The sequence below is a fragment of the Eumetopias jubatus genome, unplaced genomic scaffold (genome assembly GCF_037043125.1).
Source record: "Eumetopias jubatus isolate StellerSeaLion01/CBP00866 unplaced genomic scaffold, mEumJub1_p1.0 scaffold_1, whole genome shotgun sequence".
Lineage (NCBI taxonomy): Eukaryota > Metazoa > Chordata > Mammalia > Carnivora > Otariidae > Eumetopias > Eumetopias jubatus.
The window spans coordinates 69,151,081-69,175,119 of NW_028274807.1; the positions used below are offsets into that span (position 1 = coordinate 69,151,081).

General features: G+C 44.2%; 1 protein-coding gene across 1 annotated transcript in view; it reads right to left on the reverse strand.

The window, feature by feature from the left end:
* Nucleotides 1–11,059: 11,059 nt before the first annotated feature.
* Nucleotides 11,060–24,039, reverse strand: part of SLC12A8 (solute carrier family 12 member 8) — a 148,532-nt gene continuing 135,552 nt past the window's right edge. The window contains exons 12-13 of the mRNA XM_088028966.1: nt 14,695–14,755; nt 11,060–11,222 (exon numbers count right to left, since the gene is read on the reverse strand). Coding sequence (XP_087885092.1) covers nt 11,060–11,222; nt 14,695–14,755 — 224 coding nt within the window. The remainder of the gene's footprint in view (nt 11,223–14,694; nt 14,756–24,039) is intronic.

The following is a 24,039-nucleotide window of genomic DNA, read 5'->3' on the forward strand; positions in this document are numbered from 1 at the left end:
GGACTCTGGAAAGAATGGCAAAGGCAAACCCCAAGCACCTGATTCTACTTGAGCACCTGCTATTTGAAAAACCAGCTAGAGAAGGGGGAGGTAGGGACACAAGTCAGTGATCCAGATGTGAAGTGATGAAGGGCTGGACCAAGGAATTGGTGGGGATGAGGAAGAGAGCAACCCAAGAGACATTTCCAAAAAAGGCAGCAGAATTTGTTAACAGAACAGATGTAAGGAGAGAGAGAGAGAGAGAGAGAGAGAGAGAGAGAAACAAACTAATTTGAGACAGCAGGATAACACGGTCTTAGCAAAGATGGGATGCCAGGTAGATTAAATGAATTTCACGGAACTCCAAGACATCCACATGAAGATGTGGCTAACGGAAGGGCAGAAGCTGGAAGCTGCATGGTGGAAGGTGAGGAGGGAAAGTATAAGGAGAGAAGGTGAGCTATCCAGGGGTAAACCTTATATACTAGTTATTTGGCACAAAAGAAAGAAAATGGGATGGCACTCAGCGGATCAGGCACAGGTGTGTGTTTGCCAGGACTGACCTGTGGGTGGCGGAAACAGGAGGAATAAGGAGGAAACAGGGTAGCTGAGGAGCTAGGTCCACGAGGTACAAAAGCATGGCTTACAACAGAGCAGGAGAGTTTACCTTTAGGAAGGAAGGGCATCGCAGATGTCTGAGAAAACTCATTCCCAAGGGCGTGGATCCAGGCCAAAACTCTCAAAAGCAGGGACCAGGAAACTTTTCCCATAAAGGGCCAGAGGGCCAGTATTTGAGGCTTTGTGGGCCGTATAGCATCTGCCACAACTGCTCAACCCCGCTACTGTGGTGAGAAGGCGGCCATAGACAGTATGTGACCCAGTGGGCATGGCTGCGTTCCAGTAAAACTGTATTTTGAAAAACAGGTGGTGTTTAAAATGGTTTATTTTATTTTATGTGAATTTCACCTCGATTAAAATAAAGACAAACTCTGATTGATTTGACCTTGATTTGACCCACGGGGCTATGGCTTGCCAGTGCCTGCTCTAGAAGTAAAGGATGAGCTGCTGGTGACTTGCAGAGAGCAGATCAGGTCTGGACTGTCCTCCACGGGGACTGTGGACAGTGACCGAGGAATGATCTGAGGTCAAGTCCAGACCTGCTGCTGACTAGCTATAGGACCTTGAGTAAATTACTTCACTTTCCTGAGCCTCAGTTTCCTCCTTTGTAAGATGGGGGAAATAGTACCGACCTCACTGAGCCGTTCTGAGGATCAAATGAGACAATGAATATGGGTGTCTAACATAATGCCCGGCTCAGTAAAGATTTTCTTATTTAATTTTTAAGGGTTGACCATGACTTGCAGGACCCCAGCTACAGATGAGTGCCAAGACCGCAGAGCCCTAGCCTCCTGAGAGGTGGGACTGGAAGGAAGGGAGGATTGTGGGCGGGGGCGGAAGGTAAGGGGAGGGCTGTACCTGCTAATGGCAGCGACAACAATACGTCTATATCCAGGTCTAGAAATAAATAGACCCAAAGCCGCAAACTCACGCACCCAAGGTGATGTAGCCCTACTCCGCTGTTCTTAGTATCCTTAGTGGAACGAGGTTCTGAGGTGCTTTGTCTCTGATTAATCAGTGTGGCCCATGGGGAAGCGGCTCCCACAGTGAGGTTTATTGGACTCCAGCACAGACCAGTGTGCCTCGCCAGCAGACATCACCTGAAGCTCTGGACTTGGAGTGCTACTGCCCACCACAGAGGCTGGAGCTCATAAAGACAGCTAGTTTCAGATTCACGTTAGCCCAAAGCCTTTCCACCTGGGCTTCTCAAACTTTCAAGAATCACGTGGGGGAGAGGTTGCTAAAAAATGCATGTTCCTTGGCTGATTTAGGAGGTCTAATTTAGGACATCTGGGAAGGGCCCAGGAATCTCCATTTAGCAAAAAAAAAAAATCCCAGGTGACTTCTTATATTAGTGAGCTGAGAACCACACTTTCAGAAATAAGGCTTTACCCCCTCACCCCTGAATGCAGCTGTATGATGGAACAATGGGATTCCCAAACCCATTCCCGCAACTGCTGCCATAGAGCGTGGTCCACCCCTATCTCTTATGCTTCTTCCTATTGCTCATGAGGAAAAGATAAGCTCAGGTCTGGTGTCTTGGGGTAACATGATTAATTCTAAAACAGACATGAAGATTTTCTAGGGCACTGGGTTTACCCCGAAAAGTAAAACATCAGTCCAGAGAAGAGCTGATCTATTCTCTTTGGTCTAGTAAAAAATCTTGCAGGTAATTACTCTTCCCAGAGCGCTTTGGTTGAAACATCCAAGTGCAGTCTGTTCCAAGCCCACTTCCTCTTTTCCTGGCCATCCAGGAAGTCTGTGCCCAATTCCTGCTTCCTCATCCTTGAACACTCTTCTTCCAGCACCTACAGACTGAGCCGCAGAAGGAATGGCTGTCATCTGGTTTCACAGTTTCTGATTTTTTTAAGGGCTTTGCACACATAGACATTCAATAAATACTAAGTGAGTGACTGAACGAATCCATGATAGGTTGGATGTGTTGACAGAGCACATAAAAAATATTTAAAACCACGAATTGGGATGCTTTATAACTGAAGATATGTCTGTACTACGTACAGAAGGTCTTTCAATCTGGGAAGGCAAAAAAGACCAAAACAGATTGTGAATAAAAGACAGTGTATGAACCATAACCACCGTCACTCACCTCCCCGCCACACACATCCATGCACACTCACACAATGTATCTAAATAAATGCTATCAAGTCAGCACTTTGAGAGGTCTTGTCAGTCCTTGTCCGGCCTCAAAATGTGTTATGTTGGGATCCCAACTTTGGAAATGGCCTCAAGTCAGCTGACTTTGTGGTCACACTTCATTTTTGATCCAAAGAAGAAAATGTAGCTGAATTGTCCCCCTTATTCCCAGACTGGGTTCCTAGTTATTTCGGATGCTTCCAGAAATCAAACGAACTTTCAAGGGATACAAACTTGCCTTTCATTAGAGTATTCAAAGGCTCTGAAGAGAATACGAAAAAATGGAATTCTACACACAATTTAAGGAATGGCAGAATCATTGGATTAAGTGTGGCAAACCAACACAGAACAATTAAGAGATGCACTCAAATTTGCCATCAGTAAGGAGCTCATCACAGCTGTTCTCATCCTGAGCACGGTGGTGGAGAGCGACCAGAGGCCCACCAAACCTGGTTCCTCTTCTTCCTGAACCCACAGCTGCTCTGTATTTCCCAGCCAGTCTTTCATTTAGACAGTCTATATGTCTAGTCCTGGCCAATGGAACACAGGAGGAAGTGATATAAGCCTGTTTAGCCCTGGGCTCTCAAACTTCTAGGGCCCCGTCCACATTTCCCTTTCTTCCACCTGCCAGCTGGATGTTGAGAATTCAAGGGGAAGACTCTGCCTGCCTAGATAATGTTCAGCTACTAAACAGAAGGAGTCTCAGTCCCTGAATGACAGAGAGGAGGACTCCCACCCCCTTCTGATTTGCATCAGACTCTGGAATATGAGCCAGAAATAAATGTCTACAGTGCCAAGTCAATGAGACCTGGGGGCTGCCTGTTGCAGCAGCAAAGCTAGCCTGACTAATACACACATAGTTACACAGAATAACCCATCTGACAAGCAGCTCAATTAGAAATTGACACTGCCATTTGGAGCATCTGCCCTTGTGACTTTCAGTTTGGGGTTCATATTTGAAAGCAGGGCTGTTTTCTCCATCTTCAGCCTCTTATCACATATGCTGCATGTCACATCACAAAGATCAGCATTCATCAAGCCCTCTTGCTGGCTGCTGGGAGGGGGCTAATGCTTTGAAATGCCACTCACCCTCAAGGCTTCCCAAAGTGAATCTGATGTGGGCCACATGGCCCCTATTTTAAGCCAGGCTTCACATTTGGTGAGTCCAGTTTCTTTTATATAGTGCCTTCTCTAACAGATAGTCAAGAAAGTGCACATACACACAGACACAGGTAGACCAACAGACAACAGACAGAGAGACAGACAGACAAACAGACACACACACACTTGCCTTTTTAAACAAACCACAAAATCGGGAAAAAAGCCCAGGCTCTCCATTACAGACTCCCATGTATAGAACTGCTTCTGCCTCCTTTAGAAGGAGGCTGTGGCCACCCTCACCTCAGTGAATGGTAGTGAGGAGTCGACTGCTATCCATCCCCCCCTCACTCCCAGCCCAGCAGACGAGGGAACAGAGAAAGGGCACCAGCCTTGATGCTGCAAGGTGGGCTCCCTGCCTAGGAGCACAGCCAACTGGGGACCCTCTGATGCTGGTGGGCCTTTCTTGCCATCTGCTTTGCCTTTTACTTGAATGTGACCTTCTCCCCAAGAAGAGTACCTTAACAAGAGCCCGGGGCTTACGCCTCCACTCACTGCCTCAAACTGACAAACTGGTCCCTATTTCTGCTTATGAGCTCCCTCCAAGGAGCCCAGGCACATTTCCCAGATGCAAGGATGCTGAGCAATGTGTGGTGAGTACAGACTTCGGCATTCCCCTATCTGCGGAGAAGTGCAAACGGTACAGAATCCCCACATACACACACCCATGTAACCACCATATCTGATCCTCTCTTCTTGGGCTCTATGTGGACACTGGGGGATAAGACCTAGCAAGAAAGTGGGTTATCTGCTCTAGAGTAAGCCCTGGTTCAAAAGAACTGGAGAGTGAGTAGGTTTTTGATGTTTAAGAAAAATTTCCAACGCTCTGGGAAGGGAAAGGAGAAGCCTGAGAGGAAAAGTGGTGTAGGAATGTGGCCAAAGAATCTGATAAACTGAAGGGCTGTTGGTGGAAGAGAGGCAGAATTGAAACGACGGGAGGCGACTCTGCTGGTTCTCCTCGCTCTTGCACATGAGCAGGTTTCCTGGCTGGCTGGGGACAGCGTTCCACTCTGTCTGTGGCTGACAAGATCCATTGTGGCCCGCCGAAGCAGTAGGACTCCACTCTGCTCCGAAATGTCGGACTCGCAGGTGCCAAGAATCACTGCAATGACTGGTGGGTGTTTTCTTCCTTTCTGTGTCCTCCACGGCCAGTGACAGGGCACCAGCAGTGGTGGTAGAACATTTCTAGGACACCTCCTCCACCCTCACTTCCTCCAAAACAGTGTGCATCTCATCTTAGTTGGTACCCACAATGCCACTTGGAGGCAGGCAGGAATTAGAATTCCCATTCCACAGAGAAGGAAATCAAAGATCGGAGAGGTTAAGAAGCCTGCCTGAGGTCACAGAGCTGGCAAGTGGTAGAGCCAGGATTCAAACCGAGAACGTGCTTCCCTGAATCCCATGAATTAGCAACTACACCAAACTCCCTCCAAATGAGTCCGCCTAAAAGGCAAAGGAAGGAAGAAGAGTCGTCAGGCTGAAGGTGAGACCTGCATCCTCTTGCTTCGCTCCTTCTGTCTCTTTTGTCTTTGAACCTCATTCTGTTGGTTCACAAGCTTTCCATATCCTCTGACCAACCTGGTTCAAAACCCGCTTCCCCTAGAAGACCCCTGGATGTCTTCCTCCCTCCACGTCTCAGCACCTGTGAGTTGAACTCAGCAGCCTGTCGTGGGGCGGCATCTGCGCGCTCTGTCGCCGTGCTTCGGCTGGTCCCCCGCGCACCTCCCCGTTGCCCCAGCTCCCCAGCCCCCACGGAAGGCCCGGAACCTATAACTGGTTTCTTATATGGCCAAAGGAGCTTTGCGGATGGAGTTCAGCTAAGGACCCAGAGATGGGGAAAACGTGCAGGATTACCCAGGGGGCCCAATGCCATCCCACAGGTCTTTAGAGGCGGAAGAAGGAGACAGCGCTGGAGAAGGCACAGTGACAGAAGCAGAAGCAGGGGCCAGAGTACAGGTGACGGCTGAAGATGGACCGGCCCACCACCCAGGCCTGCAGGCAGCCTCTAGAAGCCGGAAGAAGCAAGGAAATACTCTCTTCTTGATCCCCTGAAGGAACACAGCCCTGCTGATGCCTTGAGTTTAGCCCAGGAGAGCCATTGCCGACCGCCAGCCTCCCGACTTTACGTAAGAGAACACGTTTGTGTTGTTCTAAGCCACTAAATGCAGGGTCGTTGTTACAGCAGTGCTAGGAAGAGAACTCTGTTCCTTCCGTTCTTAACCCTGCCCCTCCTCCCACCCTGGCCGCCCACACTCACCAGCTATGGGTGTGGGTGCGGCTGGGGCTTGGCACCGCACGCAGTGGGGGCTCGCTGCACCTCCAGTGGCTGGTCCCTGCCCCTGCGGAGTTCAGGGCTGCTTCCGCGGCTCCTCCCCCCCACCGGCTCTGCCCTCAGGGGTGGAAGCCTCCCACTCGCCCCCTCTCCAGTGCGGAAGGGCAGGAACAGCAAGATGTGTCCGGGGAGGCCTAGAGCTGAAGCTGCGTGGTTCCTGGATCATGCGCGCTTCATTCTTACAAGGGCCTTCTGATAAAGCCCCATAAAATGTTGAAGATGGATTTTTATTAACATTTCTCAGCCTTCCATTCTCACAGCATACAGAGTGGGCTATAAGCCCCTTCAGGACCTGGCCCTTGCCTCGTAATTCTCTTGCCTCAAACTGCCTCACTCCTATGCCTCTGAAACCTTGAATTACCCCCAAACGCCTTTCATTGTGCTGTCCCCTCTGTTGGGAACGCCCTGCTTCTCTTCTCTTCTGGCAAGTGCTTGGATGCAGGTCAGATTATCTCCCCTTCCAGGGAGCCCTCCACGACTGCTATCAGGGTGGCTTAGGGCTTCTGTGCCCATTCACAGCCCCTGTGTCTGCCTCTGTCAGTGCTCTTACTGCTGCTGGGGTCCCTTCCATTCTCCTCATTTTCCCCTCTGCCCATGGAGAGGAGAGAGCTACCTCCCAAGCTCCCCCTGCCGCACCACTGCAGAAGCAAGGGAACACTTCGGTCCCCACCTCACTGACATCCTACATCTGCTCCTCCCCAGGGGAGCGGGAGGCCAGTCTGATTGGTCAAATCTGGGGCCACATTTCATTGGTGAACAGGGCCCAGATTTGAAAGGCAATTTATCTGTAACTGGGTGACAAGGTCAGCTCGTCATTGTCTCTCTTGATTCCAGCTCCTCATCCAAGGGTCTTTGGGAGAAGTGAACTCTTAGATTCAGAAATCAGACACTACGGGCCTTACTTCAACCTTCTGACCTCAGCTGCCTTCCCCCCTACAGCTCTTACACCCTTGTCCAGGTATTAATACATAAATTGGCACATTGTTTCCCATCCTTAAATATATTCCCTCAGTCAGAAACCTGGAGGGGAGGAAGGAAGATGGAATCTTGAACCTCAAACTTCCACACTGATTTAAAACTGTTTGTGTAGGATATACTCTATTGTGTAGGTCAGAGGACTTGTTAGCATGACTCCCAGAGACATCTGAGAAATGACCCCTATTCTGGTTCCCAGCCCTGAACTCAAGAGTGCTCTAGAATTGGTCTGTACTCACCCTGAAAGTCTGAGGGTGGTGGCTGAGTTCATTTCTGTTGGAATGGCCTGTGATCATATTTTTACATTGTAAAACTCTGAGATTGGTGAGGTGTACCTGGCTCAGGTGAGGTGGTCTTGGGCATGTATACGGTTGCTCCAGCCATGGATGGGCAGGTAGATGGGTAGATCAATGGGTGGGTGGATGGGTGGATAAATGGCTAGATCAATAGGTAAGGGAGTAGGTGGATAGATGGATGGGGGAATGATAGATCACTGGATAGATTAATCAATAGACCGTGTGGCCCGAAGGGAGACATTCATGGTTCTAGAAGGTCTGATATGACCCTCACTCGTTCACACATTCTCATCTACAACTGTGTACTCCTTGGTAAAATCTTTATGCCAGAATCTTCCCCTCTATTTTAGAAAATGTTCCTAGTTTCACTGCCATATATCCTGACTGTACTGACAGTTTTGAAATTCTGTCTGAATGATGCAGTGACATCTTTGTCTCATTTTTCTGACAGCCGTACCTGCTACTGACCTTTGTCCTTATACAAGTTGTATACAACATCTCCTACGTGCCATCTCAGATCCTCTCTGTCGCACCTGTCTCTGGGGCCAAGGCCACCTGTTTCATCTCAGCCACCCCTGCAGGGACCAGTTCTGCTGGGCTCCGGCCAATTTCACGCACACAGGTTGCTGCTTGCTGCAGGACTTGGTAGGTACTCACATAGTGCAGATCACGGGTGTGGGCAGGAGTGAGGCTGGGACATGGTTTATGTCTCCTGGCTAACCTTTGACTGTGGGAAACAAAAACCAGTGGATAATTCTCATCCTTTCCTCCCACTGCAAGAAGGTCTTGAGATGCAGGTGTCTCTACAGGCTCTCAGAAAGGGTCCTTTGAGATGAAGCGTTCAGCCGCCCCTGATACTAAGCAGTTGCTAAGTCAATGCCGAGTCTCTCTCCCTGCCTCACCCCCATTTTCTCTCGCTCCTGCTTCCCTGCGTGCACCCTCAGGAAAGCAGTAGCACATAAACTTCTGCTTTCTGGGGATCCCAGGCTAAGATCTGATGGCTGCTCTACTGGTTACTATTACTATTTATGCGATATGATTGGGTTAAACACAAGAGTGTTTTGGACAATTCGATTATTCAGTGTGTTTAGTATCTGCCTCCCACACTAGACTGTGAGCCATTCACTTAGGTATCCTTAACACTGAGTGGAATGCTGGAAATCTTCACCCCATTCTCCTCTTACTCTTTTCTGTAACAATAATGTCGGGGAGGTTCTTATCCTGGATACTTGAATCTTCTGCTGTGTAAGGTTTTCAAAGTCAGTACTATCATTTTCAGAGGGGTTACTTTTCTTTAGCTTGTTATGCAGAATTCAAAAGAACAAAACACAGAATCATTAAAGGCTTCTGTGGTAGGTCGAAAAGTGGTACCCCAAAAGATAGCCACATCCCAATCCTTAAGGCTCTTGAGATGAGGTATCCTGGATTGTGTGTGTGGAACCTAAATGCACTCACACGTAATCCTTAGGAGTGAGGCAGAGGCTGACATTACACACACAGAGGAGAGAGGGGGTGTGACCATGGAGCAAAGAGATTTGAAGATGTTGGCCATGAAGATGTGAGTGATGTGGCCACAGGGCAAAGACTGCCCACAGCCACCAGAAGCTGGAGAAGGCAAGGATAGAATTCTCCCCAGTAATCAGAGCCCCTGGAGGGAGCAGAGCCCTGCTAACACCTTGATTTCAGTGACACTGATTTTGGATGTCTGGCCTCCAGAACTGTGAGGATACATTTCAGAAACTTAGAGCAGTTTCTTCTTGAAAAGGGACCTCAGAGATCACCAACCTTGGCCTTCATGAATACAGTCACTGTACGTTGTTACTATTTCCCACATGCCTATTGAGTTGTTTTAAGTTGTTTCTAATAATGTTTGTAAGTCTGGTGTTTAACTCAAATGGTGCATGAGCAGTCATCATAAACTCTACCTCATTTTCTAGGAGAGAACAAGATCCAACTAGTCCCTCATCATGACCTTCCCCTCCCACTGGCTTTAAGCCTGTTCCGTTCAGCAGACCAGCACTCCTCAACATGGGGGCCCAAGGATGGCCTGCGTGGAATCACTGAAGCCCTCATTAAAAATGTCAAGTCCAGGGGTGCCTGCGGTAGCTCAGTCAGTTAAGCAGACGCTTAACTGCCTTCAGCTCAGGTCATGATCCCAGGGTCCAGGGATCGAGTCTGGCATCAGGCTCCCTGCTCAGCAGGGAGTCTGCTTCTCCCGCTCCCTGCCCACTGCTCGTGCTCTGTCTAATAAATAAATAAAATCTTAAAAAAAAAAAAAAAGTCAAGTCCAGGACTCTGCTCCAAACCTACTGAATAAAAAAAAAATCTGTGGATGAGGTGCAGAAAGCTGCACTTTTAACAAGCCTCCCAGGTGAGTCTCCACACCAGCTTAAGCATGTCTACTACAGAAGAAAGGGGTCACAATGGACTGGCTCAGCGGGGAAACTACCAACGCTGGGGCAGGTGCTGAACTTACCCGGAGGAGTGGCGGGGGAAGCTGCGTGCTTGTGATGAATGCCACACTGAGCTCATCGAGGAACCAAAATCATCCTATCCCCTCATGCGTTCCTACCGTAAAACAGCTGCAAACGTGTCCACAGAGCTGGGGCCCACAAAAGCTTTTGAGAACATGAGTCACCATTACATGTTTCACGGTAATTTAACTTTTTAATTAAAAAGACTTTCCCTAAACAATAATAGCTTGCAAATGCATGTGCCCTTTGATCTCATAATTCCACTTCTGGGAATTTATCCTACAGATAGACTTTATGCTTGTACATATGTACAAGATTATTCACTGCAGAACTGATTATAATACCAAAACACGGGAAATGATCCAAATGTCATCACTGTGGAACTGACGAAATAAATTATACCACTTTCATACAGTGAAAAATAATGAGGAAACTGTATATGTATTGATATGGAAATGTCTCCAAGGGGAAAAGCAAGGTGCGGAACACATGTATAATACGCTACCTTTTATGTATAAAAAGGGAGTAATTGGAACCCACATTCCTATTTACTTGTATATTCATAAAGAAATGCTGGAGGTATATATAAGAACAATGGTTACCTCTGGGGCAGGGGATGAATATATGAGGAACAAGGTTGGGAGGGGGAATTTTCACTATATATATATGTATATATATGATTATCCTTTGGGGTTTAGAACCCTGTGAGTGTATTATTTATTCAAAAAACAAATAATACAATAAAATTTAAAACAACCATTTATTGTGGCCTTCAGAACAAGCAACCTGGTCTGATTCTCCACACCTACAAGTCTTGATGTCCGTGTGGCGTTCTCCAAACTGGATGCGTGTTGCAGAGGCCATAGCCATTCCAGGGGTACCCTGGTGAGATGGGTGTTCCGGACCAGAATGCAGATTTCCATTGTCCAAACCAGCAGGGGGAGGACAGGTCTCTGAGTTTCTTACTGAGGAGAACCAGCATCACGAAGGTTCTGGGATTTGGATCCATTATGCACTGGACAACTCCAACAGAGGAGGGTCCTTGGGCTGCCTACTAATGAGTTCTCAGCACGTCAGTACTGAGACATCAGCTGTTCCCGACTCACGAGGGAGGAGCGGTGGTAGCGATCCCGAGTGGCGAAGTCGGCGTTCTCCTGGGTGAGCTGAGTCATCTCCATGTCAACCCTAGCCAGGGATGGTGCCAAAATTATCTGCTCTTGGGGAGATCTCAAGCTCCTTTGGTGAGAGAAACAGAGAGGCGGTCAGAACGATAGACAAAGCACTAAACAGTGGAGATGAATCTGCTCGGGGATAGAGTAATGCTTTGCACAAGTGTCATTGTGCTTATTACTTTGTACTTCTTATTTAACATGTATTTAAATAAGATAACTGTGGAACACTATATGTATAATAGTTTATGAACCCAAACTACAAAAAATAAATATCAAATAAAATAAGGAGAGAGAGTGATACTTACCTCTCTTTAGTAGAAACATATAAAACTGTACCCACCCAATAGGAGACAACCCACAAAGATAACCTTCCAAATGGTGTCATGTTGGGACTCTATAGCTTTTCTTTGATTTCCTGTTAAATGAAATAATGGAATGGAGAGGCTGGAAAACTGAGAAGAGCAGAAAGAGAAACTTTTCTTTGGGTCTTTGGAAAGAACGCTGACTGAAGAATGATTTCTGGGGCTGAGGTTTACAGAGGAAGCGGCTACGAGGGGAACTGCAAATGTTTTTGACACTAAACTGGCCTGAAGACGAAAAGCAAGTCCCGATGTGGATTCCATTGTCACCGACTACATACAGTTGGAGTGAGAATAAACTGGTAAAGAAAAATGTCTGGGAGACAAGCGGAAAGTGCTAGAGGCAGAACGCAGTAAGGAAGATGGATAGTCACCGGCCTGCCACTAATCAGCCTCATGGCCCCAGGCTAGCTCTTCACCTCCCCTGCCTTGTTTTCTCATCTTTCCAGGTCCCCTTCGGTTCCCTCAGTCTGTGGTAGGTCCTTAAATCACCTCAGCCATGGATTTCCTCCTTAAAATTTTACTCAGAAAGAATCATCTTCTTTGTGACTAGTAATGTTCAATTCTTTAAAGAATATATTTGACAACTATCTTTAAAAGGTAGAAATCTAACGTTCTAAACTTGTGCAACCTCAGTAGAAAGCTCCAGTTGCCTCTGGCAAAATGTGCCGTTATAGAAGTTTAGATCACAGGACTAAGGCTTGCAGCCACTTGCTGAAAACATACCTAAATTAGATAAATGGAGGTTTTCTGAGAAATGAGTGAACTTCTATAATGGTTGAATCTTCAAGAAGTAAGGTTAAGAGGCGACATTCAGTCAACATACGAGTGTTTTGCCAATGAATTATTTTTGTTAATGCTTTTTTTTTTTTTTTTTTTTTTAGGTGAAACCATAGTATTCTTTTGAGTTCAGGGAGACACTATGCTTCACTTTTAGACTAGAATGGCCTGAGAATTCTCACCTGGGCAACTGTCAGGACTTCTGGAAAGAAAGCCCTCTTCAAGGTCAGGCTTCATTTCACATAATTCTGGGAATTGTATGTGTAACACAAGAAGCAACATGCCCAAGTTCCTTTGCCCAAACATATTCTACAATATTCTTCTTCTTTGGTTTTGAAGAGCATCTGGGACTATAGTTGGGGAAGTGGGGAGAGGGGGACCACAAACCCTTCGAAACTACAAAACAGCAATTTCTACTTTTAAGTGAACCATCCTTTCTTGGTCCTTTCACCCCCCCCCCCCCGAATAACCACCACAGGATCTCACCCAGTAGGCACGTGAGGCCAGCAAGTGTGATGTTGAGACCCACTTCACAAGCCCACAGAGCTATGAATAGTGTGCACTGGGTCCTATTCTGACCAAAGCACTATCCTTCTCTAACAATAATCTCCTCTGAAGACATTGTTTTTTCTACATAGTATTCTGGTGACCTCAGACGTGAAATTCCTGGAATTCAAGTGCAACTTAAGGAGTAGTGACCTCCCAGGGTCATTTATAGGCTTTAAAACCAGAGATGCCTAAAAATATTCCTGTGAATCAGAGAAGGCCAAGTACTCTCAACCACACACGACTTGCAGCTCCAGATTCTGTAGGCAGCTTCTACACAGAATCTATGTCCACTCAGCCTCTACTTTCCCTCAGGACCAGGTGGTAGAGGAGAGAGAGCAAGGCTGGTGTGTCGTGACCTAAGTCACCCAACCTGGTGCCCCAGACTGGAAGAGAGGCCGAGGGGCAACCCGCCCCCTCCTATCGCTGCCCAAAGGACAACAGCCCAGCTTCCAGGCAGAAGACAGGGGTTCTCCCCTCCACACCAGCTCCTCCCAGCCCTCTCTCTGGTGGTTTCCAGAGGAGGATTCCTTTTGGTTCATCATCCTAGGCTCTAGCACCAAGGTTCCATTTCTTCTGTCAACTTGAACAGATTGGTAGTGCTACAAAGAGCTGTCTTTAAAAGGATTCTTAGGAGAGAGGAATAGGGAGTTATTGTTTAGTGGGTATAGTCTTTCTGTTTTGCAAGATAGTGAGTTCTGGAGATGGATGGTGGTGATGGTTGCACAATGATGTGAATGGACTTAATGCCACTGAACTGTACAGGGGTTAAGAAGTTGAAGTGTCTAGGTTTAAGTGAACTGTGGGTGGGAACCTGACATTTGATGGTTAAGATGGTTAAGATGGCTAAGATGGGGGGTGCCTGGGTGTCTCAGTCAGTTAAGCATCTGACTCCTGATCTTAGCTCGGGTCTTGATCTCAGGGTAGTGAGTTCAAGCCCCACACTGGGCGTGAAGCCTACTTAAAAAAATGGTTAAGATGATAAGGTTTTTATGATATGTTTATTTTACCACAATAAAGAAAAATGGAAAGAAAAAAACGAGAGGATTCTGAATTTACATTTGGGATCAATGGGAAAGGCTCCCATCGTCCATTAGCAATGTCAGGGCACAGAAGGTGGAAATATTGGTAAGGGCAACCCAAACATCTCCAGTTTCAGAAACAAACCAACAAAATGAAACCAAATAAACACTTGGTTGGGTTCTGCCTGGATTTTCCCAGCCCACAGCCCTGGTTCCTCACTGGTACTAAAAGGGGAGGGAAGTGATTTTCCAGAGTCCTGAGGCCTTCAAAGTCAAGGAAGCACTGTACCGGAAGGGTGGAGGAGGAAGACGAAAGACATGAGAGCGCTCCTGAAATCTGACCTTCTCCATGAGGCCTCCTCCTACTTCTCCATTTCCCTGTGTATTTGAACATGGAGGGCCCACAGAAATCCTCTAGAATCTCTGCTATGTTTCTGTACTTGACCTCTGCACTTTCGCCAATACAATCACGTCAACCACCTCTGATTTGAGATGACAGCCTCGCGGCCTTAATCTTGCGTATGGTTGTGTATTGATGCTCGCGTGTCTTAGACTGGGAACTCACTGACTCAGCACCCAGCAATCAGATTCTAGATAAAGCCTCTGTTCATGATTCCTGAGGGTATGAAGGCAAGATCGGAGCCAGAGGAAGCTTCTGCTGAGCTGAGACCGGGCATAGGGTTGGGGGATGGGTGGTGGAAGGCAGTGAGGAGCAGAGTCTGAGTGTCACTGAGGTTGTCAAATGTCAGGTTCCCACCCACAGTTCACTTAAACCTAGCCAGGGACTGGATACCCTGACTACCTCCCACGGCCCCAGATTAGCACAGACCTGCAGGAGGGGATCAGAAGGGACTTCATCCACCTGAAGAAACTGAAGCTGGAGGCTAATCCTGCAGGGAAAAAATATACATAATATTAATAAAGGCTTTACGTCCAGAAGCCCAGTTTTAATAGTGTGAATAAACACTCCCTGACACACATACAGAATTAGCATAAAATCTTTCCTTTTTCAGTTTAACTAAACTTCATTTATTGTAAAGACTCTGACAGCAAACTACTAAGGACTTTGTACCCATATATGGTTTTCAAAAATTTCTAAAATCCATAATCCTAAGAAAGAAACTAAATACAGTGCTATAGAGGAAAAAGCAGAGGATTTGCCAACTTCGGTCTTAGGAATCTAAAAATTTTTGACAATTTTTTTCTGTTAGTTTCAAATTGATAATATGTTAAATACATGCTATAAAATCCCCTACTAGACCATTCACTCTTTAAGCATAGAAAGGATGTCTTTTTCATCTTGGAACACTCACAGTGCAATACCCAGGGTCTGGCACACAGGATGTTTCTTTAGGTGTTAAGTGAATCACTTAGCTCAATATATAGCCATGTCAGAGCTGAAGTTTGAAGTGAGACTGTCGTGATACTGGCCAAATAGCCTGACATCAGACACACTGATTAGTATAGGACTTATCAATTTTTGATAAGATGGCAGAGGAGTAGGAGACCTAAATTTCATCTGGTCCCAGGAATTCAGCTAGATATCAAACCATTCTGAACACCTACAAACTCAACAGGAGATAGAAGAAAAGAAAAGCAATAACTCTCTGAACAGAAAAGCGACCACTTTCTGGAAGGTAGGACATGCGGAGAAATGAATCCGAGGCAATATTCGGGAGGATAGACGGCGGGGGAAGGGGCCTCCGTCGGCCACTTCTGGCAAGTGAGAGAGCAGTGGAGCACAAAATCGGAACTTTTAGAAGTCGGCTCCACTGAGGGACATCGCTCCAGTGGTTAAGCGGGGTATGGAACCCTCGTGGGACAGTGTGGTCTCAGGACCCTCGGGATCACAGAAAGACTGGGGGTGCCTGAGTGCAACAGAGCTCCCAGGGATCGGACGGGGGAAGCCGGCTGCAGAGACGAAGCCGAGGTGCAGGCTCTCAGCTCGGGGATGCCCTAAACCGTGATCCGCAGCACAGTCAGGCTCCTCCAGCAGGGACCCAACAAGCAGCAGATCCAGGAAGACTCCCCTTCCTCCCCTGGGAGGAGCGGCACAGGAGCACACCGCAGGGATCGGCTGGGTTTGGAGACTCTACACGGGGTCAGGTGCCAGAGATAGAAATGCTCGGTCACAGGCCGGGTGAGCACGGAGTGTGGCCGGAGACCAGCGAGATGGGAGTGATTGACTGCTTTTCTCTGGGGGCTCACTGAGGAGTGGGGCCCCGAGTTCTCAGCTCCTCTGAGGCCAGAGATAGGGAGGCTGCCATTCACTCTTGTCCTCCAAAGCTGTATGGAAAGCTTGCAGGGAACAAAAGTTCCCAAGAGCAAACCCGAGCAGATTCCTTAGCCCAGACCGACAAGGGCAGGGCAATTCTGCCTCCGGCAAAGACATTTGGGAACCACAGCAACAGGTCCCTCCCCCAGAAGATCAGCAAGAACAGCCAGCCAAGACCAAGTTTACCGATCAATGAGAACAGCAGAACTCCAGAGCTGGGGAATACTGCACATAGAATCCATGGCTTTTTTACCATGATTCTTTAGTGTTTCAAAGTTAATTTTTTTAATTTTTTTTCTTTTTTTTTTAGGTTTTCTTTTTCCCTTTTTCAACCATCTCATCTTATCAATCCCTTTTTATAAAATCTTTTTTATTTTTCATTTTTAGAGTTATATTCTATCCCTTTATTGTAGTTAACCTTATTTTTTGTATATATATAAGTTGTTCTCTCTTTAAAATTTTGGGATACGGTTGCTTCTAACAGACCAAAATATACCCTAAATCTCTAGTGTATGGCTTTGTTCTAGTCTCCTGCCTGATCACATTCTCTCCCTTTTTTTTTTAATTTCTCTTCTTTCTTTTTCAACCAACTTATCTTATCAATTACTTTTATAAAATCTTTTATAATTTTCATCTTACAGTCATATTCCATCCCTTCATTGTACTTACCCTTATTTTGTACATATATGTTTTTCTCACTTTAAAATTTTGGGAAGCAGTTTCTTCTAACAGACCAAAATATGCTCAAAATCTAGTGTGTGGCACTGATCTATTCACCAGCCTGATCATATTTGATGGTATTTCTTTTTTTTCTTTTTTCTTTCTTTCCCTTTCTTTTCCCCCTGGTTTTGGGTCTCTCTGATTTGTTTAGTGTATGTTTTTCTGGGATTGTTGTTACCCTATTAGCATTTTGTTCTCTCATTCTTCTATTCTCCTCTGGACAAAATGACAAGATGGAAAAACTCACCTCAAAAAAAAGAACAAGAGGCAATACCAACTGCCAGGGACCTAATCAATATGGACATTAGTAAGATGTCAGAACTAGAGTTCGGAATGACGATTATAAAGATACTAGCTGGGCTTGAAAAAGCATGGAAGAGACTAGAGAAACCCTCTCTGGAGAAATAAAAGAAATAAAATCTAGCCAAGTCGAAACAAAAAAGGCTATTAATGGGGTGCAATCAAAAATGGAGGCTCTAACTGCTAGGATAAATGAGGCAGAAGGGCAGAATTCGAGATAAGTGATACCATAAGATGAAACAATATTAGAATAATTGGGATCCCAGAAGAAGAAGAAAGAGAGAGGGGGGCAGAAGGTATATTAGAGCAAATTATAGCAGAGAACTTCCCTAATTTGGGGAAGGAAACAGGCATCACAATCCAGGAGGCACAGAGAACCCCCTCAAAATCAATAAAAATAGGTCAACATCCCGACATCTAATAGTAAAACTTACAAGTCTCAGATACAAAGAGAAAATCCTGAAAGCAGCTCAGGACAAGAGGTCTGTAACCTACAATGGTAGAAACATTAGACTGGCAACAGACCTATCCACAGAGACCTGGCAGGCCAGAAAGGACTGGCACAATATATTCAGAGCACTAAACAAGAAAAATATGCAGCCAAGAATACTATATCCAGCTAGGCTGTCATTGAAAATAGGAGAAATAAAAAGCTTCCAGGACAAACAAAAACCAAAAGAATTTGCAAACACCAAACCAGCCCTATAAGAAATACTGAAAGGGGTCCTCTAAGCAAAGAGAGAGCCTAAAAGTAACATAGACCAGAAAGGAATAGATACAATATACAGTATCAGTCACCTTACAGGCAATACAATGGCACTAAATTCATATCTCTGAATAGTTACCCTGAATGTAAATGGGCTAAATGCCCCAATCAAAAGACACAGGGTAACAGATTGGATAGAAAAACAAGACCCATTGATATGCTGCCTGCAAGAGACTCATTTTAGACCCAAAGACACATCCAAATTGAAAGTGAGGGGGTGGAAAACCATTTACCTTGCTAATGGACATCAAAAGAAAGCTGGGGTGGCAATCCTTATATCAGACAATAGATTTTAAACCAAAGACTATAATAAGAGAGATGAGGAAGGACACTATATCATCCTTAAAGGGTCTATCCAACAAGAAGATCTAACCATTATAAATATCTATGCCCCTAACATGGGAACAGCCAATTATATAAGCCAATTAATAACAAAATCAAAGAAATACATTGACAACAATACAATAATAGTAGGGGACTTTAACAACCCCCTCACTGAAATGGACAGATCCTCTAAGTAAAAGATCAACAAGGAAATAAAGGCTTTAAATGATACACTGGACCAAATGGACTTCACAGATATATTCAGAACATTCCATCCCAAAGCAACAGAATACACATTCTTCTCTAGTGCCCATGGAACATTCTCCAGAATAGATCACATCCTAGATCACAAATCAGGTCTAAACCGATACCAAAAGATTGGGATCATTCCCTGCATATTTTTAGACCACAATGCTTTGAAACTAGAATTCAATCACAAGAGAAAAGTTGGGAAGAACTCAAATACATGGAGGCTAAAGAGCATCCTACTAAAGAATGCATGGGTCAACCAGGAAATTAAAGAAGAACTAAAAGAAAATTCATGGAAACAAATGAAAATGAAAACACAACTGTTCAAAATCTTTGGGATGCAGCAAAGGTGGTCCTATGAGGAAAGTATATAGTAATACAAGCCTTTCTCAAGAAACAAGAAAGGTCTCAAATACACAACCTAACCCTACACCTAAAGGAGCTGGAGAAAGAATAGCAAGTAAAGCCTAAACCCAGCAGGAGAAGAGAAATAACAAAGATCAGAGCAGAAATCGATGAAAAAGAAACCAAAAGAACAGTAGAACAGATCGATGAAACTAGGAGCTGGTTCTTTGATAGAATTAATACGATTGATAAACCCCTGGCCAGACTTATCAAAAAGAAGGCTTCCCAGGGGAATTCTACCAAACATTTAAAGAAGAATTAATACCTATTCTTTTGAAACTGTTCCAAAAAATAGAAATAGAAGGAAAACTTACAAACTCATTTTATGAGGCCACAATTACCTTGATCCCCAAAGCAGACAAAGACCCCATCAAAAAGAAGAACTACGGACCAATATCCCTGATGAACATGGATGCAAAAATTCTCACCAAAATACTAGCCAATAGGATCCAACAGTACATTAAAAGGATTATTCACCACGACCAAGTGGGATTTATTCCTGGGCTGCAAGGTTGGTTCAACATCCACAAATCAATCAACGTGATACAATACATTAATAAAAGAAAGAACAAGAACCATATGAACCTCTCAATAGATGCAGGAAAAGCATTTGACAAAGTACAGCATCCTTTCTTGATTAAAACTCTTCAGAGTATAGGGATAGAGGGTACATACCTCAATATCATAAAAGCCATCTATGAAAAACCCAGAGAATATCATTCTCAATGGGGAAAAACTAAGAGCTTTTCCCCTAGGGTCAGGAACACGGCAGGGATGTCCACTATCACCCCTGCTATTCAACATAGTATTAGAAGTCCTACCCATAGCAATCAGACAACAAAAAGAAATAAAAGTCATCCGAATCAGCAAAGAAGTCAAACTCTTATTCTTTGCAGATGATATGATACTGTATGTGGAAAACCCAAAAGACTCCACCCCAAAACTGCTAGAACTCATACAGGAATTCAGTAAAGTGGCAGGATATAAAATCAATGCACAGAAATCAGTTGCATTTCTATACACCAACAACAAGACAGAAGAAAGAGAAATTAAGGAGTCGATCCCATTTACAATTGCACCCAAAACCATTAGATACCTAGGAATAAATCTAACCAAAGAGGCAAAGAATCTGTACTCAGAAAACTATAGAATACTCATGAAAGAAATTGAGGAAGATGCAAAGAAATGGAAAAACATTCCATGCTCATGGATTGGAAGAACAAATATTGTGAAGATGTCAATGCTACCTAGAGCAATTTACACATTCAATGCAATCCCTATCAAAATACTATCAACTTTTTCCACAGAGCTGGAACAAATAATCCTAAAATTTGTATGGAACCAGAAAAGACTTTGAATAGCCAGAGGAATGTTGAAAAAGAAAAGCAAAGCTAGTGGCATCACAATTCCGGACTTCCAGCTCTATTACAAAGCTGTCATCATCAAGACAGTATGGTACTGGCACAAAAACAGACACATAGAACAATGGAACAGAATAGAGAGTCCAGAAATGGACCCTCAACTCTATGGTCAACTAATCTGAGACAAAGCAGGAAAGAATGTCCAATGGAAAAAAGACAGTCTCTTCAACATACGGTGTTGGGAAAATTGGACAGCCACATGCAGAAGAATGAAATGGGACGATTTCCTTACACCACACACAAAAATAGACTCAAAATGGATGAAAGACCTAAATGTGAGACAGGAATCCATCAAAATCCTAGAGAAGAACACAGGCAGCAACCTTTTTGACCTCAGCTGCAGCAACTTCTTTTTTTTTTTTTTTAAATGCTGAGAGAGGGCAACCCTGTGGGGAACGCTCTCACTCTTTTTTTTTTTTTTTAAGATTTTATTTATTTATTTGACAGAGGGAGACACAGCGAGAGAGAGAGAGCACAAGCAGTGGGAGTGGGAGAGGGAGAAGCAGGTTTCCCGCTGAGCAGGGAGCCCGATGTGGGGCTCGATCTCAGGACTCTGGGATCATGACCTGAGCCAAAGGCAGACCCTTAACGACTGAGCCACCCAGGCACCCCTGCAGCAACTTCTTCCTAGACACATCGCCAAAGGGAAGGGAAGCAAGGGCAAAAACGAACTATTGGGACTTCATCAAGATAAAAAGCTTTTGCACAGCAAAGGAAACAGTCAACAAAACCAAAAGACAACCGACAGAATGGGAGAAGTTATTTGCAAAGGACATATCAGATAAAGGGCTAGTATCCCAAATCTATAAAGAACTTATCAAACTCAACACCCAAAGAACAAATAACCCAATCAAGAAATGGGCAGAAGACATGAACAGACATTTTTCCAATGAAGACATCCAAATGGCCAACAGACATATGAAAAAGTGCTCACCATCACTCAGCATCAGGGAAATCCAAATCAAAACCTCCATGAGATACCACCTCACACCAGTCAGAATGGTTAAAATTAACAAGTCAGGAAATGATAAACGTTGGCGAGGATGCGGAGAAAGGGGAACCCTCCTACACTGTTGGTGGGAATGCAAGCTGGTGCAGCCACTCTGGAAAACAGTATGGAGGTTCCTCAAAAAGTTGAAAATAGAGCTACCCTATGGCCCAGCAATTGCACTACTGGGTATTTACCCCCATACAAATGTAGTGATCCAAAGGGGTATGTGCACCCCGATGTTTACAGCAGCAATGTCCACAATAGCCAAACTATGGAAAGAGCCAAGATGCCTATTGACAGATGAACGGATAAAGAAGATGTGGTATATATACGCATGGAATATTATGCAGCCATAAAAAAACCCCGAAATCTTGCCATTTGCAATGACATGGATAGAACTAGAGGGTATTATGCTAAGCGAAATAAGTCAATCAGAGAAAGACAAGTATCATATGATCTCACTGATATGAGGAATTCTTAATCTCAGGAAACAAACTGAGGGTTGCTGGAATGGTGGGGGGTGGGAGGGATGGGTGGCTGGGTGATAGACATTGGGGAGGGTATGTGCTATGGTGAACACTGTGAATTGTGTAAGACTGATGAATCACAGACCTGTACCTCTGAAACAAATAATACATTATATGTTAAAAAAAAAAAAAGAAGATAGTAGGAAGGGAAAAATGAAGGGGGGAAAATCGGAGGGAGAGATGAACCATGAGAGACTATGGACTCTGAGAAACAAACTGAGGGTTCTAGAGGGGGGGGGGATGGGTTAGCCTGGTGATGGGTATTAAGGAGGGCATGTATTGCATGGAGCACTGGGTATTACACACAAACAATGAATCATGGAACACTTCATCAAAAACTAATGATGTAATGTATGGTGACTAACATAACATAATAAAATAAAATTAAAAAAAATATTTCTCCAAATTTTGTATCATCTATCTATCTATCTATCTATCTATCTATCATCTGTCTATCTATCTAAATGGCTGGTTGAAAATTGGTTGATAAGATAGTATTCAATATATAATCAGGACATTAGCATTATGGGGCTTACGTTAGAATCTTGGCTAATGTCAACAGGATGTAGGTGATAATACATATTTCCTCAGTTTCATTCAGGGTTCTTGCGGTTAAAGGGGGGACAAATTTTAGATTTGCATTAATATCTGTAATTGCAAGAGAAAGTTTCTAATATATTTTGATATTGTTGGAAGGAAGAAAATAAACATAAACATTTTACTGAACTTACTTATTTGTGATCATTTGGATTCTAAATTATCTAAATTCTGGATGTAGATTGGCCTGAAATTTTATTTCATATTTTCGTGTGAAGAAATTTCTGGGAATATTTAAATTTCTTAATATCAAAGTAATTTATAAGAAATTCAGAAGCAATCACTAATATAATCCCTATGTTAATCAAAATGTATTCTATTCCTTAAACTAGCTGATAGGAGGACCTCTCCCTAGCATGACTTTTTCTAAAGCATTATTTTTAATGTAAATGGGACTTACAATGTTTGATGTGCTTTTCTTTCAAAACTATACATCAGATATACAAAATACATCAAACAAATACATCATAGTATTTTGCTGAAAAGGGCTCTCAACTGTCGTTTTTAAACAGCTTTATTATTGAGGAATAACGGAATACAATCAGAGTACTGATTGCGTTTTCTTACTTTCTAGATTTTTGTCGCTCTGGAATTTGTGACCTTAATCCTGGAGGTGAGCGCGAATTCCTAGAGATAGCAAACAATTCCCCTATAAGCATACTTTGGATATACAAACCAACAAATCCAGAGCCCTCACCCCCAATTACCTTCTTTGTTAAACTCCCACACACCAAGCCAATACTCCCCTGCCCTAGATGACCCCAGAGCCAGGTCCTGGGTAGCCAGTGACCACTCTTACATCCCAGAGCCCACCAAAATTACTCAAACTATCCAATCCCAAATGTGGTCAGCTGCCTACCTGCCTCGCCCATCCCTTCCCATTAAAACTTCAGTAATGGCTCTGGGCCATGTTCTCCTCTCTTCCTCTTCTGCCTCCTGACCAACCCTGGTCCTTCCCCACTTGGCCCTGAGTGGCATGCCATGCCTCCTGTTTCTAGAGATCTGTCAGTATAAACTTCTTCCTTCCTTCACAAAGACTATCATTTCTGTGTGTGTGTGTATCTTACCATTTCTGTGCCTCTGTTTAATCTTACTAATTAAAACAAATTAGTACATTTTTAGAACAAACTACATGTATTTGAAGTGTAAAATTTGGAAAGTGTTGACACATATATGTACTGTGAAGCCATCACCACAAATAAGATAATGAACGTACCCATCACCTCCAATAGCTTCCTCAAGCTGCTTCATAAGACCTCCTTCCCACGTATCCCCCACCCACAAACCCCATCCAAAGGCAACCACAGATTTGCTGTCATTATAGACTACTTTGCATTTTCAGTAACTACATATATATGAAATAGTATACTATGCACTCTTCTTGTCTGGTTTATATATAAATTATATATAAAATATATTAGTTATACATATATGAAATACTACACTATGTACTCTTTTTGTCCGATTTCTTTCACTCAGCATCTTCATTTTGAGATTCATCCATGTTACTGCATGTATCAATAGTCCATTCTTTAAAAAAAAGTTCATTCTTTTTATTGCTGAGTAGTATTCCATTGTATGGTTATACTACAATTCATT